The sequence below is a fragment of the Antennarius striatus genome, chromosome 7 (assembly GCF_040054535.1).
Source record: "Antennarius striatus isolate MH-2024 chromosome 7, ASM4005453v1, whole genome shotgun sequence".
NCBI lineage: Eukaryota > Metazoa > Chordata > Actinopteri > Lophiiformes > Antennariidae > Antennarius > Antennarius striatus.
The window spans coordinates 15,117,763-15,137,943 of record NC_090782.1 but is presented as its reverse complement, the minus strand read 5'-3'; the positions used below and the strand labels follow the sequence as shown (position 1 = coordinate 15,137,943).

Sequence of the window (20,181 nt, the reverse complement as noted above, 5' to 3'; positions counted from 1 at the left end):
CGTGGAGATTTTGATATATTGTGTTTGACATTAGCAGATATCTGGTGCCCTGGTGGCTGAGTTGATGATGCACGCCATGGGCCTTAACACTGTAGTTTAAAATCAGAAATCAGACCTAAAGCTTTCTATTTTACTCTCCTTTACATCGTAATGCCTTGTCCCAAAGTAAAAAATGTCCCACAGATATAAGAGCTAATTTAATGTGGAAATTCTGAACAATTTTTTTTTCAGTAGCTGGATATTGCTTGGGTAAATTGCTGAATTTAATTTGTGGACAAAAGCATTTAAAATAAAAGTGTAAATGCAGCAGAAAGATGATGAAATCAGTAGAAATGAATATTTCACTGAATTTATCAGGAAATGGGGTGAAAATGGAGATTCGATTGGGCATCAACCAGGAGATGTAAAGACCTAATATCTGCAGTATTATCTGAGTATTTGTAGTTTGAAGGGTTTAAATTGAAATCATTCCAACAGTGTCTTCCATATATCACCACGTGAACTTCATACTTAATTTCCACCTGACCTTTACAGGAAATGGAGAAATCAGAGGCGAACAACTTCTTGGTGTTGTTTCGAGATGCAGGCTGCCAGTTCCGCTCTCTCTACACTTACTGCCCAGAGATGGAGGAGATCAACAAGTTGGCAGGAATCGGTCCCAAGAACATAACGCGCAAGATGATCGACGGTCTCTACAAGTATAACTCGGACAGGAAACAGTTCACTCAGATACCAGCTAAGACCATGTCAGCCAGCGTAGACGCAGTGACAATGCACAGCCACCTCTGGCAGACCAAGAAGCCAGCCACTCCGAAAAAAGTAGTGCCTCCCCAGTCCTAATGGACCCCTGAACTTCTCTATCTCCCCCTCAGTCTTAACATACCATTTCAATTTGCACTTCACTGTACATATCCATGAAGATTCAAGCACCTGCAATTCCACAAAGATCATTACATGTTTGTTTTTATCTTTTGTTTCTTCTGGTTCTTGGATGTTTCCTCTTGACATTCATGTCTTTTATTTTCCTCAAAAGACTCAAACATCATGATAAGCTCGAATGTATGGCCCTGTTAAAAAAATTAAAATGTTTCTCAGGCCTGTGTCTTTAGAGTCATGCTGGAATCAGGTGATGAAGGCCCGTGTGAATGTTGTTTTTGTGTGTAATGTGCCAAATGACATAAAAAAGACTATGAATCCTGGGATATATCATTGGTTACACTGAAGCACTGAATGTTTTGAATTCATGTACAGATTGATTTGTGTTTGCATTATCCTGTTGATGTGTGGCCTTATGTGTGTGTGTTTAAATGTGTGGGTGCAAGGAGGAGATTGCAAAACAGCAAATACAGATACAGTATAGGTTTTTTGTATTTGGAAGGACACTTGTTTCTTCATCTCTGTCCATGAAACAATTTGTATATTAAGGTGTTTAAGCTACAAAAGGGCCAAAAACTCAATTGTGTACAACTAGTATTAGTCACACATATTTGTGAACCTCAACAAAGTCAAGTGGTTTAAGCTTTTTCAAAGGAAAGCAGGGATAACTAAAAATCCTTAGTTCTCAATGTGCGGATCTGGATGCCAGCACAAGCCCAGCTCCAATGTAAATGATGATGTGTGAAAAATATATTTCTAATGTATAAATATGCTGTCATGTTTGTAATTGTTGGTCAAATTCCTTTTTCCTTGTACAGTAATATACAGAAGCAGTTGTGACTTTGAGATATTTAGTGTGTGAAAGTGAAGGACAGTAAAAGTAACAATCATCTCTTGGGCATATTTACATGATGTACATTTACATAAATCCCTTAACTGTAAGTTCATTTCAATGAATAAAGCAGCTCTTGACTTTTTGTTTTAGAAATAATGCCTCATAATGCGCCATTTAGGATCTTTTTAGCATGGTAATATAACATACAAATCCTCTCAGCCACTGCTAACGTAATGACAATTAAGATCAATATCAGAAGGTACAAACTGTTTAACCAGTATTTGCTTAAGAGTATTATGAACTCTTCACATTCTCTCTGAAGTCCTCATCTTACTAAAAAGTACCCTTCAGCAACTTTGGTAGAAGAATTCTAGCAGTAAACGTAGTGCATAGACAAAAGATTAGACTGCTGTTATTACAAAATCAGATGTGTGTTTGTATATCAAGCTCAAATGAATATCACTTCTTGTTTCCAATTATCAACATAAATGTATAGATGGAAAATACAAAAAGGACGGGAATTGCAGTTATTTTGTTTTACCGCTGGAGGATGATTTTGATACGGGTATGGACACTCCACTGAGTCCCATCGGCGTCCTCATCATCTTCATTTTTACTGCTGAAAGCAACACTGTTTGCAGGTACAAATTCCAAAAGATCTAATATGTTGCTTTTGTTTCAGCGTGGGTGGGGGGGGGGGGTACTGTATTTATAAACACAGCATGGCCATGTCTCTGAAAGGGTTATCTAATATGACAATATGTCTTTCATAAGATCTGATCACCTGCATTTGGCTGTCATGGTACTGTACAGCGTGTTCATGTGAGCTCATACTTATTTACTCTGATCAGTTTGTTTTTACTGTCGGACGCTGTGTTATCACACAGCATAATGCTGAACATGTATTTTTTTTCTCTTTTCTTTTCCTTCAATAAAACCAAGCATGGCCTCCACATTTATGCATTGCTCATTTATAAATAGCATGCCTTTTTCTGTTAAGACTAAAGGATATATAAATCCCTGAAGATAAAACAAAGAAATGTCTTGAGACTCGATATTAGTGTCATTTTATGTTGTATGGATTTGAGGAATTATTAACCAGATGTATGACAGCAGTCGATAGGATCATCTTTAACCTTGGAAAGCTGTTCTTTTTCTTTACCAATTCTTCATGCTGTTTGCTTGTTGCAGGCTTGTACGAAAATCTTTTTTTTTTGGTGAGGCAATATCAACCTCAATGACTTGTCTTCCAAAAAAAATGGAAAAAATACGTGACAGTGAGATTTGATCATTTGATCACATCTTTGAGCATTTGTTGAACCAAAATCAAGGCTGGATCACAATATATATATATATATATATATAGGTCTTTTAAAAAAGTTGTTTTATATATATATATATATATATATATATATATATATATATATATATATATATATATATATATATATATATATATATATATATATATATATATATATATAAAACAACTTTTTTTAAAGACCTGAACGCAGTTAAACATCCGAATGAAGTAGTTTCCATGTTTCGTTTTATGACTTAATTACGTTTGTGTTTTAATATTCTGTTCATCATCTGAAAGCTTCTTCCGCCGCTGTGTCGTAGGTGTGACCAGCAGGCGTCACCGCCACAGTCAAGGATCGGCGGGTTGCGGTGGAGTCCGCATGGCAACCGCGGGCTGTGGACAGGAGAGGCGCGGCTGACGACGCTTCTGGTGGACACCTGGGCCGGATTTCACCGTCTGACCTGCGGTCCGTTCCACATTTTGGCGCAGTTGTTCTGGAGGCTGCGGGCGGACCGGGGGGACTTGAATGCGGTGTTGACGCAGACTGACAGGTGAGGAGTTTTCACGGATTCACGCTGGCGGCTCCGTTCCACCGGTGGAGTCTGGAATATGTGCGCGTTAGAGGGGGAAAACGAAGCTGTGTGCATGTGTGTGTGTGAGTGTGTGTGAGTGTGTTCTTGTGCATCAGGAAGCCAGGTGTGTGTCTGATCGCGGATGAGGCGCTGGGACTGTCAGCTTTAGGCCGCAGACCTGCTGCTGTCACATTTGGGGACCAGGGTGGATGTTGTTGTGCGCGTCAGGAACAGGGCGGTGTCACGGAGCAGCATCGTCAGCCGGGGGCAGCATCTCACAACACCTCCAGACAAAACACACAAAACAAATAGTTGTTTTTGTGCAATGGTGCAGGGATTGATTAACTATCCACAGCCCAAACCGTAAGAATTACACACTAAGATGAAACGTTCAGTTTAATGCAGGACTCCAAGAGGAATGACTGTCAATGGAACCCTCCTAGTTAACGAAAGGGTACATAAATAAAATGAATTTAGTCAACCTGATATTATGCAATATGATACAAGTAACAGTTAAAACCTGGTTATTATATGTGGTTATATCATCACCTGGAATGACAGTAGTCTGCCATTATGTAAGGTGACTGGATTTGCATCAACCAACTTTTGAACTACTATGGATCTATGTATTTATTTGCATCACTAATCAATTCCCCACACATATGCCAGCCAGGAATCAATGCTGGATTTCCCCCCCCATCAATAACTGTGTATTATTCCCTGAGAAATTTAAGGGGAATAGTTTGCATATCTTGTTAAAGAAGATGAAAAAGAATGATCCACCATTAGCCCATGTACCTGAATCTGGATGTCCTGCTTAGAGAATAGAGAAAGAGAGAGAGCAGAGTAGGACTTTATTCATCCCTTCAGGAGGTTCCATCAGGGAAATGAATTTCTCCGTCACACTACACACAGCACAGTGAGTACACAGAAAGAAAAGATACACAGAAGGTAATGCCAACACCAAATAGAAAGAGTAATAAATAACCCATCAGATAGAGAGAATAATAAATAACCAACCAAATAAAGAGAATAATAATTAATCCACCAAATAAAAGGAATATACAAATACAGAGACATGAATGGGCTTAGGAATAAGAGGGCATGAATAAATAAACCTTGATAGGCATGGTTCATCGTTCGTTAATTCAACAAATCAGTTAAACATTTTTTTCAGGTTATAACATTAGGCGATTTAATAGAGATTGCAAATAATGTGTATTTTAACTTCAAATTCAGGTTGTGAAGCTTTATGACTTTTGTTTGTCTTTCTGGATGACATGTCTGTTTCCTCTTCTGTCTCCTTTGTGATTCAGACATAATCTGCAAACATGACTGCGGAGGAAACAATCAGCATCAAGGAAGCGGAAGTGATCAAGGTGATGCTGGACTTCCTGAACTCCAGGAAGCTTCACATCAGCATGCTGGCATTGGAGAAGGAGAGTGGCGTCATTAATGGACTCTACTCTGATGATATGCTCTTCCTCAGGTATGACTGTACAGGAGAGACGTCTGGCAGGCAGGAGAGGATGATCTCAATGATTAGATTTTCATTTGAGCAGCTATTTGTTTGCAGATTTCCATTATTCTGAGTCTTATCTCATTTCACATTATTAGCATTGACTGTGATGCAAGGAGATTTTTATTTCCTTTCAAAGGCAACTCATTCTGGATGGCCAGTGGGAAGAGGTGATGCAGTTCATTCAACCACTAGAGGGGATGGAAAAGTTTGAGAAGAAAAGGTAACAGCAAATATAAATACTTTAACCTGATGTCCCTTTATAACTGCTTTGGATAAACTCTTCATTGACCACAGCTGACCGTTCATCTGTAGGACATGACAAAGGGAGGGCCAGAGTGGTTTGAATGAATTTTTGAGGGTGCTGTGTGAGATCATGTGGTCGAACTGAAACACAGTTGTCTTAATTTCACATTGCATTCCTTGTGTGTCTGTATTTCAATCATTATTTAAAAAGAGTATGAGTGGGTCTTGTCAAGACCTGTAAAGGACTGTGAAGTAGATTGATTTAGATCAAGGTCCAGTCCAAGAGGGCTTCGACTGTGTCTGTTGCCTCCATGTCTTAATAACCAAAAATCACATGATACAAACGTAATCAAAATAATTCAAACCAAGAAACATCTTATCTTGCCTGATTAATTCATGTCCTGTAAATAAACTAAAGTGTATCTTATAATTCTAGACATGTGTGTTTCCAGGTTCCGCTACATCATTCTGAAACAGAAGTTTCTGGAGGCTCTCTGTGTCAATAACGCCATGTCTGCAGTCGAGGACCCTCATAATGTGCGTAAATACAGAATAGCAAAGCTCATGTGAGCTTTTTTAGTAAATGAAATAAAGCTGGATTGGATAAGACGAATAAGATGCATTAGCCTCTCATGGTCCCACAAAGGATAAGCAAGAATGAATGTTGTTAATGTTTAAGTCTAACTAACATCAAGTCACATCATCCTGTATCATTACCATCTTGACCTATCTAAATATTCTGTTGATTACAGCTGGAGCTCAGCATGCAGGAAGCAGTCAAATGCCTCCACAGTCTGGAGGAGTTCTGCCCTACCAAAGATGACTACAGCAAATTGTGTCTCCTCCTCACCCTGCCTCGCCTCACCCACCATGCAGAATTCAAAGACTGGAACCCCAGCACAGCACGCGTCCAATGCTTTGAGGAGGCTTGCACTATGGTGGCTGAGTTCATCCCCGCAGACAGGAAGCTGAGCGAGGCAGGCTTCAGGGCGAGTGGAAACCGGCTCTTCCAGCTGCTCATCAAAGGGATCCTTTATGAGTGCTGTGTAGAGTTCTGTCAGGTACCGTGACACCTAAACGCTTACAACACTGTCACATAGTCAGCAAAGGCTCATCTCACCTCTAGTGTACTCACTTTTTTTGCATTTACATTGGAAAAAAAAAAAGGTACCTGTATGGTGATAGTTTTGGTATCGATGCTGTGAAGGCTCCAACAAGCCATTGTGATAACAAATGTGATCATGCAGGTACTGCCGACTCCTGATTAATTCAAGTGAATCATTATTACCACACACAACCCGGAGAGATGGGAAAAACCCTAAACCCAACATGAAAACAAACTGATACCTTTAAAGAGGAAACATATAAAATAAAAAACTTAAAATGATTGCATTAATATACACACCCTTAAATTAATACTTTGTTGCAGCACCTTTGAGTTTTATAACAGTACTCAATAATTTTTTTTGGTAGGAGCCTATCAGTGTAGCAAATCTTGATGTGGCAATATTTTACCACTCTTCTTTTCAAAACCGCTCCAAATCTGACAGATTACGAGGGCATCTGTTGTGCACAGCCCTCTTCAGATCACCGCACAGACGTCCGATGGGATTCAGGTCTCGACTCTTGCTGGGCCATTCCAAACCCTCAATCTTTTTCTGGTGAAGCCATTCTTTTATTGGTTTAGATGTGTGCTGTGGTGTATTGTTGTGCTGAAAGATGAAGTTCCTCTTCATCTTCAGTTTTCCAACAGAAAGCTGAAACTTTTGTGCCAACACTGACTGGCATTTGGAACTGTTCACAATTCCCGCTACCCTGACTAAGGCCCAAAGGCCCAAGAAAAACAGCCCCAAAGTATGATGCTGCCACCACCAAGTTTTTTATTTGATAATTTTCCCCTTTAAATGTTTCAGTTTCTTTTTCAATTACATTATACAGGCTATTAACCGCTTAACGCTGAAGGTTTTGCTATTTGATGTTAACGATTTTTCGAGTTAACTGAAAAACTGAATAGAGATAAAAACAAGTACTGTAATCAAGCATAAAGTAGTGCATCGGACATTAATTACAAGGAAGCGCATCGGTGCGCCATTCATGTAAGTGGTGGAATACCTCAGTGGCTTATATCTTGGCTTGGTCTCTACATCCCAGAGGATAAAATTCATTCAGCGGAGGTGTAACAGCTATATTACGGTACTGCAGTATTTTATTTCATTTGTGTGTTGCTTTCATGTCCTAAAATTGTTTCTGGTCAGTCTTAGGGAATAGTGCTTTCTTATTTAGAAGAGTTACGGCATTTAAATGACCTCAACTGGTGATTATAGATTTAAATTTAATAATTGACGACTTCCAAACAGTTAAGCTTAAGGACAACCTCTTGGAACCAAGTTGTGATAGTAGGTTGAGGACTACCTGTATATTGCAATTAGACGTCTTGATCCTGCTTTTGCCTTTCCAAGTGTACAAAGATGCCAGAAAATCCACTAAAATATGATTTTTTAAATTTGTCATACTATTTTTTATGTGTGCAAAACCCTTGTAGCTGATTTGTGTGATCAATTACAGTCATGGTGATGTTTGTGTTTTAGAGCAAAGCAACTGGTGAGGAGATCACAGAAGGGGAGGTGTTGCTCGGCGTGGATTTGCTTTGTGGGAACGGCTGCGATGAACTGGACTTGTCGCTGCTCTCCTGGCTGCAGAATCTCTCTCCAGGTGCCTTCTCCTGCGCTTTCCAGCAAAAGACCCTCAACATCCATGTGGACCGTCTTGTGAAACCCAGCAAAGCCGGCCACGCCGATCTCCTCACTCCACTGATCAACCGCTTGTCCCCCTGCGCTACCTCACCCTTCCGCCAGAGGCCACACTCGGCGGACACCTACATGTCCAGATCCCTCAACCCAGCTTTGGACGGACTGTCCCACGGACTGGCGGCGCAGGACAAGAGAGGCATGGATGTGAACGTGAAGGCCACACTCAGTCGAAGTCTGGTGGAGAATAATGTTCATCAGCAGGATGACTCACCTGAAAGGTAAAAGTCTGAACACAACTGAGATGAATGTTTACATCCTGCGAAGCGGTGATGTATTGTAAGTGTTTGTGTGTTTGTCCACCAAATATCTTCACAGTCATGGCAGATAGGAAGACAAAAGAAAAAGCACATTACTCGAGCAGCAAAGGGGATGAAAATGAGATAACCTTGACCTTGACAAAACTAGGTCAAAGTTAAGATTTAAACTTTTGTACATTTTTTGCCCAAATGTCAAGAATTAGATAAGTTAGAAAGACTAAACAAAAGGCATTATATTCAGGGAGGCAAGGGGATAAAATGTGATCACAACCTTGACCCTGAAAATCTAGGTCAAGGTTATATTTTCACTTAAATACCTTTTTAGGTACACATTTAGGAAACCTGATGAGATATAATCACAAAACAAAAGGCAACATTTTCAGGAAGCCAGAGGCACAAAAATGTGATGATGTCGTGGGATGTTGCAGTCTCTGAACGCCTTGTTTTATTTGTGTTAGTTCACTTGAGTTCCTGCCATGATCAAGAACCTTAAGATATTTCTGAAAAGGACTGATTTGGTGTAGGTCGCACCGTCTAATATAATGGTCAGGGCTTTGAACCACAATCTTTTGCCAATCGGTTCGTTCCGAACAGAAACCGAATTATAACGTTTCCGGTTTTGCGTTCCACCCATGAACTGAGTTCCTGAACCGGTTAGAACAAAAAAAATAAAGTTCCTGAACCGGTTAATAACGTTCCTTGTACATATAAATACTCTATGTAGGTGCCGTATTTTGCGCACCATAAGACTCGCTTAAAATTTCTCAAAATCAACGCTGCGCCTTTTAACATGAAGCGTCTTGTGTGTACACTGAGTTACACAACCTGTAAAAATGTTTGTGTGACTTTGGTCAGCGATCCGCCAGATCGACCATTGTCCGCCGATGGGACGTATTACGTCACTACGTACGCCGGCAGCGATGGACCAATTAGACAAGATGACGCGAGGCTACGTCCGGCACACCCCCGGTAGGTACCGGTGTAGGGGATATGCTGGTACTGTACCGCAGGTATGCTGTTAACCACATTTGATTGGCTAAAGACCCCCGACAATGACGTCACCGAAGAGACACGCCTACGACGCAACATGTAAACTCCAGGCTATCAGTTCCGGTTGTTCCGGTTCACGTAAAGAGACCGGGGGGCTTTTTTCACGCTTCGCCATCTCTCTTGATCTGTGAACATTAAAAAATAAAAGTTTTCGTTTTCGTTCCATGAACCGGTTCAAAGCTCTGGGTGTATGCTATGATATTGAAGGCTTTTGATTCAGTCTTGTTTGCTTCCATTTCCTGCCCTCTACTGCAGTAGCTTCTAAGTCAAGGGTGACACCTAGTGGTGAAGCTGAGTACTCCAGGCAGGTGTCATACTGACTGGAAATATCTGAGCAGGATATCTGGGATTTGTTCTTAAGAGCCACATTTAGCAGAAACCAGGTGTACATTCAGCATTTGTGCACATGTCCTCCTTCAGTAAGGTCTATTTATATTTAATTTCTTGTTTTCCATGGGCTGTATAGCTTTGGGGAAAGACACACATAATTTGTTATATTTTCCTGTCACATTTATTGAATTTTTGCAAATTTGTGGATGTGCAATATATATATATATATATATATATATATATATATATATATATATAATGTTTTTTTTTCTTTTTCCTGTTTTGCTGATTTTCAAATCAGGATTGCTAAATGTTTTAGCTTTTTATAGTCAGTAAAGCAGATTTCTGACTTTGATCAAATAATTTCAACATTCTACCATTGAATTCCAGACAGGACTCACTTGCATCACACTGTAGTCATTTAATTTCCTGAGCAATGATTGTGACATGACTGAAACAATATTGGACATATAAGAACAGTTTTTCTGGTATGGTTGGTACCCGTATGTAAGAATTCATCACTGAGCTGAAGCATTATCCAACAGTATTAGAGTTTTACAGTACCTACTGATAACTATCATAGTTCAGTTGCAACTGCAAATAAACATTCTTTCACATGTCGACACAAACTAATGTGAGGGATTCAAATTTACCATGAAGCTTCTGTGGAGAGGTTAGAAATGCTGCATAATCTGACTTAACCCACTGCAGGTTAAGTCTGTTCAGGTAGTTGTAGAAGACTTACATGTCTTCCTGACTGCAGGAAGCATCGACAAGGACTTGGCGGACCCAACATCATGCGTACTCCTCTGACCCCTGGAAAAGATGGCGAGCCGCCCTGTAGTTCCGAAACAAATGAGGTAATGAAATGACTCACCTTTGTTTGCTCGGCCTGAATTGGTTTCATGATTTCTAGAATAAAATGGCAACAGATGTCTGTATGTCAAAGTCAAAGTGAGATTTTCAGTCTGTCCTCACACCTCAGTCATTACTCCACATTTAAGAGATTTACAATCGGTCCCCCCCCAAACCCTATGAATCACCTCATCTCCACACTGCTACTACATCGTAAATCCATCCCCAATTCTCTGCCGCACCTATCCAGGGGGCGTTAACACCTTTCTGCCCCCTGTCTCAGTGAAGAGGGTGGAGGTCATGGACACTAGAGGCAGATAATCTGGTTTGATGTGCGGTCACACCGAAGATGACCCGCTGCTTCCATCATCTCTCATTTTTATTCATCCGAGGGCCCATCTAGAGGGGCAAAGTAGTTTGAGATTGTGTGTGTGTGTGTGTGTGTGTGTGTGTGTGTGTGTGTGTGTGTGCGTGCGTGCGTGCGCGCGTGCGCGTACGTGCGTGCGTGTGTGTGAAAAGTAGTGATATAGATGAAGGGGAATGCACTGTAGACCCGCTGGATATAATGAGGTCCTTGAGAACTTTTTATGGGATGGATGATGGAGTCCGAGGCCTTGGGAGTTGAAGAGTTGTGAGTAGTAGCTGTTGGAAGAGAGTTCAAATGTGTGTGTGTGTGTGTGTGTATGCTTTTGTGTGTGTGTGTGTGTGTGTGTGTGTGTGTGTGTGTGTGTGTGTGTGTGTGTGTGTGTGTGTGTGTGTGTGTGTGTGTGTGTGTGTGTGTGTGTGTGTGTGTGTGTGTGTGTGGTGGCGCTCAGGAATACCAAGGATTGCAGCAGAGATTAGTAAAAAATATTCTAATGTAAGATCTGCTAAAGCAAAACAAAGCATGCTGAAATCTAGTTTAACAGTTTTTTTTCTATCATCAACAAATACTTGTCTCTCAGGTGTTCCATTTTGAACTGTTGTGTACATGTTGTCTCCAGTGTCTGGACTCCACAGAACACATCCAGGAGTATTACCGACAGCGTCTCCGGGTGCAGCAGCATATGGAGCAGAAGCAGCAGCAGAGGCAGCTCTACCAGCAGATGTTGCTAGAAGGAGGCGTGAAACCACAGGACACAGCCCAAAATAACCTTACCGAGACCTTCCTCAGCAGGTGAGGAAGACATTTAATGAATGAAACATAATCTCTGCTTGACCTTACTGAAAAAAAAAAGAGATTGTTTTTGTCTAGATCCATTCAGAAGTTGGAAGAGATGAATGTGGGCATTGACCACGGGGGAGATGAGGTGATGACACATCTGGGCCAGCAGTGCAATGGACTGACAGGAAAAACCGCTGCGTCCCGTCCCAAACCCTCTGACACTCTCACCCCAGAGGCAGGGTTGCCCAAGGACAAGCCGGGTGGGTGCACCAGCAACACCCCTTTTAAGACTGGGAGCCACGGCTTGCCTTCCCTTGGTGACTCTATGGTTCCTTCCGGTCAGAGGTAGAGTATTTGCTTTTGTCTTTTCTGAGACATCAACTTTACATTATGGACAGTTTCTGCTGTCAGATTAGGAAAAGATATACTATTTGTATATCACAATGTGGGGATTTGGTTAAGTTTAGGAACAAAACACAAGTAAGTAGTTCAATTTTAGACTTGTTGAGTTGGGTTTAGGTTAAACTTTCAAGAATTTAGTGTAAGTCAGTGTGTTGTCCTCTGAAGCGATGAAAACATGATTGTGTGTGCATTTTTACTGTCAGTGCTGAGAGGACCAGAGGACCTTGTCCCACCCCCCAAGACGATTCTGGCTGCTCTACAACAAGAAACGCCCAAGCGGTACGACAAAGCCTTTATGGAATGATCAAGTTTTTCATATTAATTTACATAGTTATTGTAGTTCCTTTGTTTATTTAAGAAATTCCTACCAAAACATATTTAAAAGCTGTAAAATATCTACTTACTCTATTCCATAAAGATACACGGGGATTCCAAAACACAGTTTGTTAAAGTAAACCAGCTGGAGGACACACAAGCAGTTCGGGCGGTAGCGTTTCATCCCTCTGGACTCCTCTATGCCGTCGGCTCCAACTCAAAAACCCTGAGAGTCTGTGCCTATCCAGAAACACTAACAACCAGGTAGGGATTACTCATGACACCAAATAGCGAGATATTCTCAGAAGATAAGTAGTAGTAGTGGTGTGCTGGCAAATATATTATTGTCTAGGGTTTAAGATCAATCATATATTTTTTAAAATCCTGATAAAGAGACAAATTTGTCATCATCACTGGTGCACACTGCATTAAAGACTGGGGGTGGGTGGGTACAAATTGATAAAATGTGAACCAAAAAACAACTGTCATGTTGTAAGTGTCCCACAATTAGCATGTAGCATGTTATAATTCACACCTTCCCATACGTTTCACAGTGTATCTGTGTTCACTCAGTGGCTCTGGTGCAGTCAAGCAACTGGCGGTTCGCTTCAGGAGAAACAAACACCACAAGGGCTCGATCTACTGCGTCACCTGGAGCCACTGTGGACAACTGTTAGCGACTGGCTCTAATGATAAATTTGTCAAAGTCTTGCCCTTTAATGCAGACAGCTGCAATGCAACAGGTACTGCTTTGTGTAGTTGAACATGTTTCCCTGTCAATACCCATGACCAGAACAGCTTTACCCACAACCTGCTATTGATTCAGGCCCAGACTTGGAGTTCAGCATGCATGATGGTACCATTAGGGACCTGGCCTTCATGGAGGGACCTGAGAGTGGAGGATCCATATTGATCAGTGCCGGAGCTGGAGACTGCAACATCTACACAACAGACTGTCAGAGAGGACAGGGCCTTCACGCTCTGAGTGGACACACAGGTCCTGTACATGTGCTGCAGCTTGTCTCCTGCAGTCATTAAATAAATCTTCCACAGGAAACAATTGGTATTTAACATCAGTTTTATATTAAGGTTTAGTATTTCTAAATCGGTTCCTAAGGAGTTGGTAACAAACTAAACTGCAGGATGGTTAGGGCTTGATGGATAACCAGTGAAAAAGATGTGCAATATTGAAAACCGGACAATGTTTATTACAGGTCACATCCTGACTCTGTACACGTGGGGAGGGTGGATGATCGCTTCCGGCTCCCAGGACAAGACAGTCCGTTTCTGGGACCTGCGGGTTCCCAGCTGTGTTCGGGTGGTTGGCACGACCCTGCATGGATCAGGTGATTCACACACAACCGTCATTAGGGCGCAATAACGCTTTCAGTTTTATTGCCATTGTATTGCCAAAAACGCTAAACAGCGAGTCACAGTCGGCATCTCACTTGTGACCACTGTCTCACATAGGAAGTGCCGTTGCTTCGGTGGCGGTGGATCCCAGTGGTCGCCTTCTGGCCACGGGTCAGGAGGACAGCACCTGCATGTTGTATGACATCAGAGGGGGTCGCATAGTCCAGACATATCGTCCTCATGGCAGCGACATTCGCTCAGTGCGCTTCTCCCCCGGAGCCCATCATCTCCTCACTGGCTCTTATGACAACAAAATCATCATCAGTGACCTTCAAGGTAGCAACGCGACAAAGTATCTCCTGTGCTCTGACATGTGCATTAGCATTAGCTGACGCCTCATGAGCTACAGCCAGAGCTGCTGAGAGGGAGGGTTGACCTCACATAATCTCTACAAAGCTCGGGGCGACAAATTTTATAGTTGCTTTTCTTCTATTAACAGACTGATAACCAATGATATATTGATTATGTACTAATGCGATGGGCGGCAGGATGGTGAGTGGGTAGCCTTGTAGCCACACAGCAAGGCGGTTCCGAGTTCGAGTCCCGCTGCAAACTGTAGAGTTTGCATGTTCTCCCCGTGTCTGTGTGGGTTCTCTCTGGGTTCTCCAGGTTTCCTCCCAACTCCAAAAACATGCACTTCAGGTTAATTGGCCGTTCCCTAATCGACCATAGGAATGAGTGTGTGTGTGTGTGTGTGTGCGTGTATGTGTGTCCGTGTGTAGCTTCGCGGTGCGCTGGCGTTGCGCCCGGAGTTTCCCCCGCCTCATGCCCTATGCCAGCTGGGATCGGCTCCAGCTCCCCGCGACCTCCACGAGTGGATGAAGCAGGTTGAGAAAATGAATGAATGATTACTGGGTTATTAGTGTAGTTAATTTATCTGCAATGATCTAAATGTTAAACACTTCATGAATGTGTCAATATTTTCTCCATCTTACTACTGTAATAAATATAATCAATGATAATAATAATAACATGATTTAATAATTTGTGTGATATAATAACCCTTATAACAACCCTTTACCTGAACTGAATAACTTGAGTGCCTGACTTGAAGAAGAATTGAAAATTAACTGTCAAAAATGATTATGCTACGGATAGATGTCATCACTGGAATTATATGGTTATGATTGTCTTTGGAACATTTTTAAATCTATCTCTGGCAGGTATAATAATGTAAACGGGTAGTAAGAGCCATTTTTTCACTCACACATGGCTGTTAAAGTAGTGTCATTAGAGTAGACAGAGACCTTTGTCATACATCTTCACGTACTGTTCTCTGACTCTAGGAGACTTGACAAAGCCGCTTCCCCGGATGGTGGCTGGTGAGCACTTGGACAAGGTGATCCAGTGTAGGTGGCACCCCCATGACCGGACCTTCCTCTCCTCCTCTGCTGATCGAACTGTGGTCCTCTGGGCCCCTGGCCCCTGAGGAGATTGCCAGAGAAACTCCGGTTAACAGCAGCAGCAGCAAGAAGCACACGAGCAGTCTGCGCATACGCCCGGTGGAGTGTGTGTGCGTGTGTGTGTGCGTGCGTGCGTGTGTGTGTGTGTTTTCAACTTACTTTTGCTTTTGGAAATAGAATATGCAGAGTAACACTAAAAAGATGTAGTTTAAATATTTGACTGATGTTGTGTGTCAAACCATGACTAAATTCACATCAAGCACAACTCTGCATCAATTTCTTTTCTCACAATGTCAGTTGTAGTCAGAACTTTGCACAAAACACGAAGGTCAGTTTAGAGATGATTGTTGCAATGTTAAACACTGCTATTTTTATAGGAAGAAGGGGTATGTTGCTGTTGTTGTGGAAAGAAAGCCATGTTTGGTTTTTACATATCATTCTGTGCCTTTTTTTGTAGCATTTATAGAAATTTTGGGATGCACCAGTCAATTGACAGAATATTAATGTGGAGTTTTATTTTGGTATTTTCACATATTCTCATTTGTAAATTCTAGCGATGTCACTGTAAAGAAGAAAATGATCACATGTTTTTTGTGCACACTGGTATCAGTGAGTGGATTTCTGTAACTGTGTTAGTATTGAAAATGTTAGAGCGATTAGTGCAAAGTCTGGAAATGAGATCATTTAAAAATGATCTCATTTATCTTCTTCTCAACTTTAGTACTGTCAAAATCAAGCGTTAATTTCACATTTTGGTAACAAACTTGTTGTTTATGCATACCTTAAAATAACAAAGGCAAAGATATGAAGAGGAAAGGTGGATAATTTCATATCCTGGACTGCGGTAGTTAGTTTTATTGGAATGAAATTACATTGACAGATCATATAAGTTTTCCATTATTGGACGATGGTTTATCTTTCTGGCACATCCTTCATTCCAAGGTTTTAGTTTTAGAAGCCAGTTTAATCGTGCATGAGCACATTTGATGTAAGATGGGGAGCTCAGTAAAAGTAAGCCTTTGATAAAACCGAATGGGTGAGGAGAATGGCAGACTGGTTGTTATAGTGTAAGGGCACACAGATAAACCTTTTACATTGCATAAAAACTAGATAATGAAGGGTTATGTTGCTTCCCTAACCATCCCAGATTGTGAAAACAAGATTGAAGAGAAAGGAGTAGTGAGAATGAATGATCCCTGAGAGGTTCTGACACATAGGGTAAACTTTATGACCATATATGTGGCAAAATAAAGACAATGGTCCCAGAATAACCAAATAGATGCTGGAAGACTTGAAGATGATGGATGTCAGGCACCTTAACGGTACTGCTGGGATATGCAATGTAAATGATAAATCGGGTCACGTCATAAATTTCTACAAATAAAAATTGTATATTATTTCTCCTCTTACACTGATCCATATGTAAAAACTTGACCAATGTGAGAGCGTATATGTTGTAGGGGAAAAAAATGTAACTCATCACTGTTTGTAAAATCTGTGGCTTATGCACAGCATGTTCAGTGTCATTTGAAGCCTTGAGTACAACGTGCACTTAAATGCTTGATAATGGAACTGCCAATGGATTCAATGGTTATAAATTATTTTAAAAAAATGTTCTTGCTTTTGAGTAACCATTATTTTAAATGACACACTAGAGCTTTAAGTTAAAAAGCAAAATAAAGATGCAAAGTTCAAAAACTCATATGATGGCGTTGTTAATATCCCTGTTCATTTTTTAGTGCTTGCTTAAAAACAATGGATGTACACATGGATCTATATGAACAGAGATAGATGTAAAATGCACAGGACTGTATCAATAACATCTACAAGGTCTGTGGTGCACAAATACTACTTTGTGTTTGTGTTTTTACATGGACAGGCTGTTAATGCCTGTCCTTAATGTGCCCAGCAATGACATGGCTAAACTGAGGTGTGTCTGAGACAGGAGAGCTGGCACTTCACCACTGATGTCGGGCATGATGAAATCCATTTTGAGAAAATATGGAGAAAGTGAAAAAACACAAAAGACAAAATGCAAAAGGTTATAGAAGAGAGCAAAGGGGGGATTTATCCATAACTCACATGCTGCACTCGATCATTCCCTCTTTTGTGATGCAGACAATGAGGGGCAGGGGTTCAGGGTTTAAAAAGGACAAGCACACCGTTAACAGCCAGCAACCGTGGAGAGACACCAGCCAACCCAGAGGTACACAAAAAAAGAAAACTTGGACTGTTTTTATTCTACTTCCAGGAGGATCTAACTTTCTTGAAAGGTTTTAAAAGAGAACTCAACCAGCAATAACCTGCTTTTGGACAATAAGTGTAAAGACAGAGGAGATAAGGAAGTGATTGTTACAGCTGGGCCTGTGGTGCTGATGTTTGTTCGTGCTGCTTAATGAATGATATCACAATGCAGTCACATTTGGGAGTCAGATGCGTAGGTTTGGATGAGAATTAGTAACGACTGGAGCTGCTAAAGTTGAAATGAGTGTATTAACCAGCTTACTGGCAGCGGCACAGAGGGCAACACTGCTGACAGCTCACAAGCTCAGTGGTGAAAGATTCATTTGTGATGCTTATAAAGGGGAATTAGTTCAACAATAGCTCTGAATTGCCTGATAGGCAAGCTCATTGTCACACACCGCTTTGGCATAAGGGCTTTGTTGTCATTTGACGGAATCATCGAAGAGTGACTCACCTCCTCTAAGGTGTGGGAATTTTTGGATCAAAGACAATATATTCAATTCATATCTAGTAGTGTTCTAAAACCAACAAAATGACTCTCAAATTGTTCTTAACTGCTTTAATGGACAACAATGATTGAAAGTGGTCGTGGAACTAACAAGTTACTGTAATCTTGTTTGTGGTGAACATTATAGTTTGGATCTTTCTAACTGGTGCCTGATACAGTCTGTAAAACTGACAGATCCTTTGTATCCCAATGCTGAGGCATAGATTCAGGGGATTAGAGAATGCTTATTTTAAATGATGCACCTCTTTAACCTTGTTTCCTCTGCCCTGGACAGTTGCTGAATGTTTAGGAGGACAGCACGTCTCCCGACTTCTCCACAATGCTGTATTCTTTAGCAGGAGGAGGCACACTTTGCGGTGTGGCCGCACTTGTGCTCCTCATTGTCTCTACGGCAACAGACTTCTGGATGCAGTATCGATACTCGGGTAGCTCTGCCAACCAGGGGCTTTGGAGGTTCTGCATTAATCACAAATGCCATGCCCACACTATTACTGTAGGTGAGTACTTCAGAGGGGGCATCAATCTAGACAAAAGCTGCAAAGATCTGGACTCACACTAGGGCTAACTGATATTTTTGACAGATTTACAAGTACAGGTATCACAAATGTAAATATCTCTTAATGAGTATGCGGTCTTGAACTTTATTTTGCAGCCTTCTGGGATGCCACTCGAGCCTTTATGTTGCTGGCAGTGCTGAGCTGCTTTGCCGGCGTGGTGCTTGGTCTCAGTGCCTTCAATAATGGTACCAAGAACAGAAGGGTCCGTACAGGTGGCATCGCCCTCGTCCTGTCAGGTAATACACACACACACACACACACACACACACACACACACACACACACACACACACACACACACACACACACACACACACACACACACAAGCACTTACCTATTTGTACTTCTAAAAAGCCATAAGATGACTTAATAATCTTCATGCAGTGAAATCAAGTCAAATCCAGAATCATGTTGACTCTCACTTTGCCTATTTTGGAAATGTGTAGGACTTTCTGTCCAGGACAAAGCTTCTCGCAGGTCACTAAATTCTGTGTGTTTACTCAAACTGCTGTGTAAAACTTTAAAAGATGTGCAATACGGTGCATTAAAAACGTATGTTGATATGTTTATTACATGTGCCGTATCTAACCTGTTTATTCTCATGCTTTGCTCAGCAGATTTTTAAAGTTCTCTTTCATCGTTTGACTCTCAGGATTTCTTGCTCTGTTGGCTTTGGCAATCTACACTGGAGTGACTGTCACATTCTTTGGCAAACGCTTCTTGGACTGGCGCTTTTCCTGGTCCTACATCATCGGATGGGTGGCTATCATTTTGGCTTTTGCAGCAGGTACCACTGTGTTTGTGCTCTCCCAGTTTTCCCAAATGTTAGTGAACTATTAGAACATATTTAAATATGCAAGCTTAAAATGAAATTTGTGCATTTGTGATTGACTAATGATGTTGAAGCTGAAAGACTACTTTAAATCTGACAATATTAGCATTCCGATTATTAAATAAATTTACATTTGTATATTAGAAGGGTACTTTGAAACAAGCCTTTTTCTGTTTCTTGCAGGTGTGTTTCAGCTCTGTGCTTACCAACGGACCACTGCAGAACCCGCTTCTTCAAACGTCCCTGATAGCTGAAGGAGATGGACGCACTGACCAGCTCAGACAACGAATGACACTGCTGTAGCATAAAATGGAACACATAAAAACATCATTCTAATTAGGAAACTTTTTTTTCCCATCTTTGTCACTTCGGTCACCAGATCTTCAGACTGAATACATAAAAGTGAGAAATATTTCACCGGAGATGCACATGACTGAGGATTTTATTTAAACAAATTTCTTCCTGTAACCTCCTTGGGTTGTGTGGAATCTTTTAGAATAAAAGGCCACTGATAAGTATTAAAAGATCAATTGTAGTGTTGTTCTCTATTAGTGCTTTGTGAGACTTAGTCCACTAGATGGCGGTCTAACATTGCATATGGGAGTCAGAGACCGCTGGCAGATGTGGCCTGTGTCTCCAATTATCGGGTATATATCAGGGGCTTTTAAAAAAAAAAAAACAGCAGCGGATACTACCATAACAATAGATT

At 41.2% G+C, this 20,181-nt stretch overlaps 3 protein-coding genes and 1 long non-coding RNA gene across 6 annotated transcripts in view; 3 read left to right on the top strand and 1 right to left on the bottom strand.

The window, feature by feature from the left end:
- Nucleotides 1-2,647, top strand: part of camsap2a (calmodulin regulated spectrin-associated protein family, member 2a) — a 34,480-nt gene extending 31,833 nt beyond the window's left edge. For both annotated transcript variants that reach the window (XM_068320337.1, XM_068320336.1), the window contains one exon: nucleotides 535-2,647. In XM_068320337.1, coding sequence (XP_068176438.1) covers nucleotides 535-840 — 306 coding nt within the window. In that variant the 3' untranslated portion in view covers nucleotides 841-2,647. The remainder of the gene's footprint in view (nucleotides 1-534) is intronic.
- Nucleotides 2,648-3,412: 765 nt separating this feature from the next.
- Nucleotides 3,413-17,009, top strand: LOC137599501 (WD repeat-containing protein 47-like). Its single transcript, XM_068320481.1, has 16 exons — nucleotides 3,413-3,565; nucleotides 4,903-5,075; nucleotides 5,245-5,328; nucleotides 5,804-5,888; nucleotides 6,104-6,412; nucleotides 7,940-8,379; nucleotides 10,562-10,658; nucleotides 11,637-11,809; nucleotides 11,888-12,142; nucleotides 12,403-12,478; nucleotides 12,618-12,778; nucleotides 13,088-13,257; nucleotides 13,341-13,511; nucleotides 13,729-13,860; nucleotides 13,985-14,203; nucleotides 15,214-17,009. Exons 2-16 carry the CDS (start codon nucleotides 4,918-4,920, stop codon nucleotides 15,354-15,356), a joined length of 2,673 nt encoding a protein of 890 aa, XP_068176582.1. The 5' UTR covers nucleotides 3,413-3,565; nucleotides 4,903-4,917; the 3' UTR covers nucleotides 15,357-17,009.
- On the bottom strand, nucleotides 14,054-18,461 carry LOC137599503 (uncharacterized). The gene is made up of 3 exons (XR_011036816.1): nucleotides 18,325-18,461; nucleotides 15,198-15,352; nucleotides 14,054-14,167 (listed from the first exon to the last, which is right to left on the bottom strand). It is a non-coding gene; the product is annotated as an uncharacterized lncRNA (long non-coding RNA).
- lim2.2 (lens intrinsic membrane protein 2.2) lies at nucleotides 17,493-20,010 on the top strand. 2 transcript variants are annotated; one of them, XM_068320482.1, is made up of 5 exons: nucleotides 17,493-17,536; nucleotides 18,357-18,579; nucleotides 18,735-18,875; nucleotides 19,293-19,427; nucleotides 19,656-20,010. In XM_068320482.1, exons 2-5 carry the CDS (start codon nucleotides 18,402-18,404, stop codon nucleotides 19,724-19,726), a joined length of 525 nt encoding a protein of 174 aa, XP_068176583.1. In that variant the 5' UTR covers nucleotides 17,493-17,536; nucleotides 18,357-18,401; the 3' UTR covers nucleotides 19,727-20,010. The 2 variants fall into 2 exon arrangements, with proteins under 2 accessions (XP_068176583.1, XP_068176584.1); XM_068320483.1 differs by lacking the exon at nucleotides 17,493-17,536 and adding an exon at nucleotides 17,620-18,038.
- Nucleotides 20,011-20,181: the final 171 nt, after the last annotated feature.

Bases quoted from the DNA above. Each gene is read 5' to 3' on its own strand.
- LOC137599501 (XM_068320481.1), top strand. From the start codon at position 4,918: ATGACTGCGGAGGAAACAATCAGCATCAAGGAAGCGGAAGTGATCAAG. The intron at 5,076-5,244 runs GTATGACTGTAC...TTCCTTTCAAAG, and splicing joins GATGATATGCTCTTCCTCAG to GCAACTCATTCTGGATGGCC. The intron at 12,143-12,402 runs GTAGAGTATTTG...TTTTACTGTCAG, and splicing joins ATGGTTCCTTCCGGTCAGAG to TGCTGAGAGGACCAGAGGAC.
- lim2.2 (XM_068320482.1), top strand. From the start codon at position 18,402: ATGCTGTATTCTTTAGCAGGAGGAGGCACACTTTGCGGTGTGGCCGCA. The intron at 18,580-18,734 runs GTGAGTACTTCA...TTTATTTTGCAG, and splicing joins TGCCCACACTATTACTGTAG to CCTTCTGGGATGCCACTCGA. The intron at 19,428-19,655 runs GTACCACTGTGT...TGTTTCTTGCAG, and splicing joins CATTTTGGCTTTTGCAGCAG to GTGTGTTTCAGCTCTGTGCT.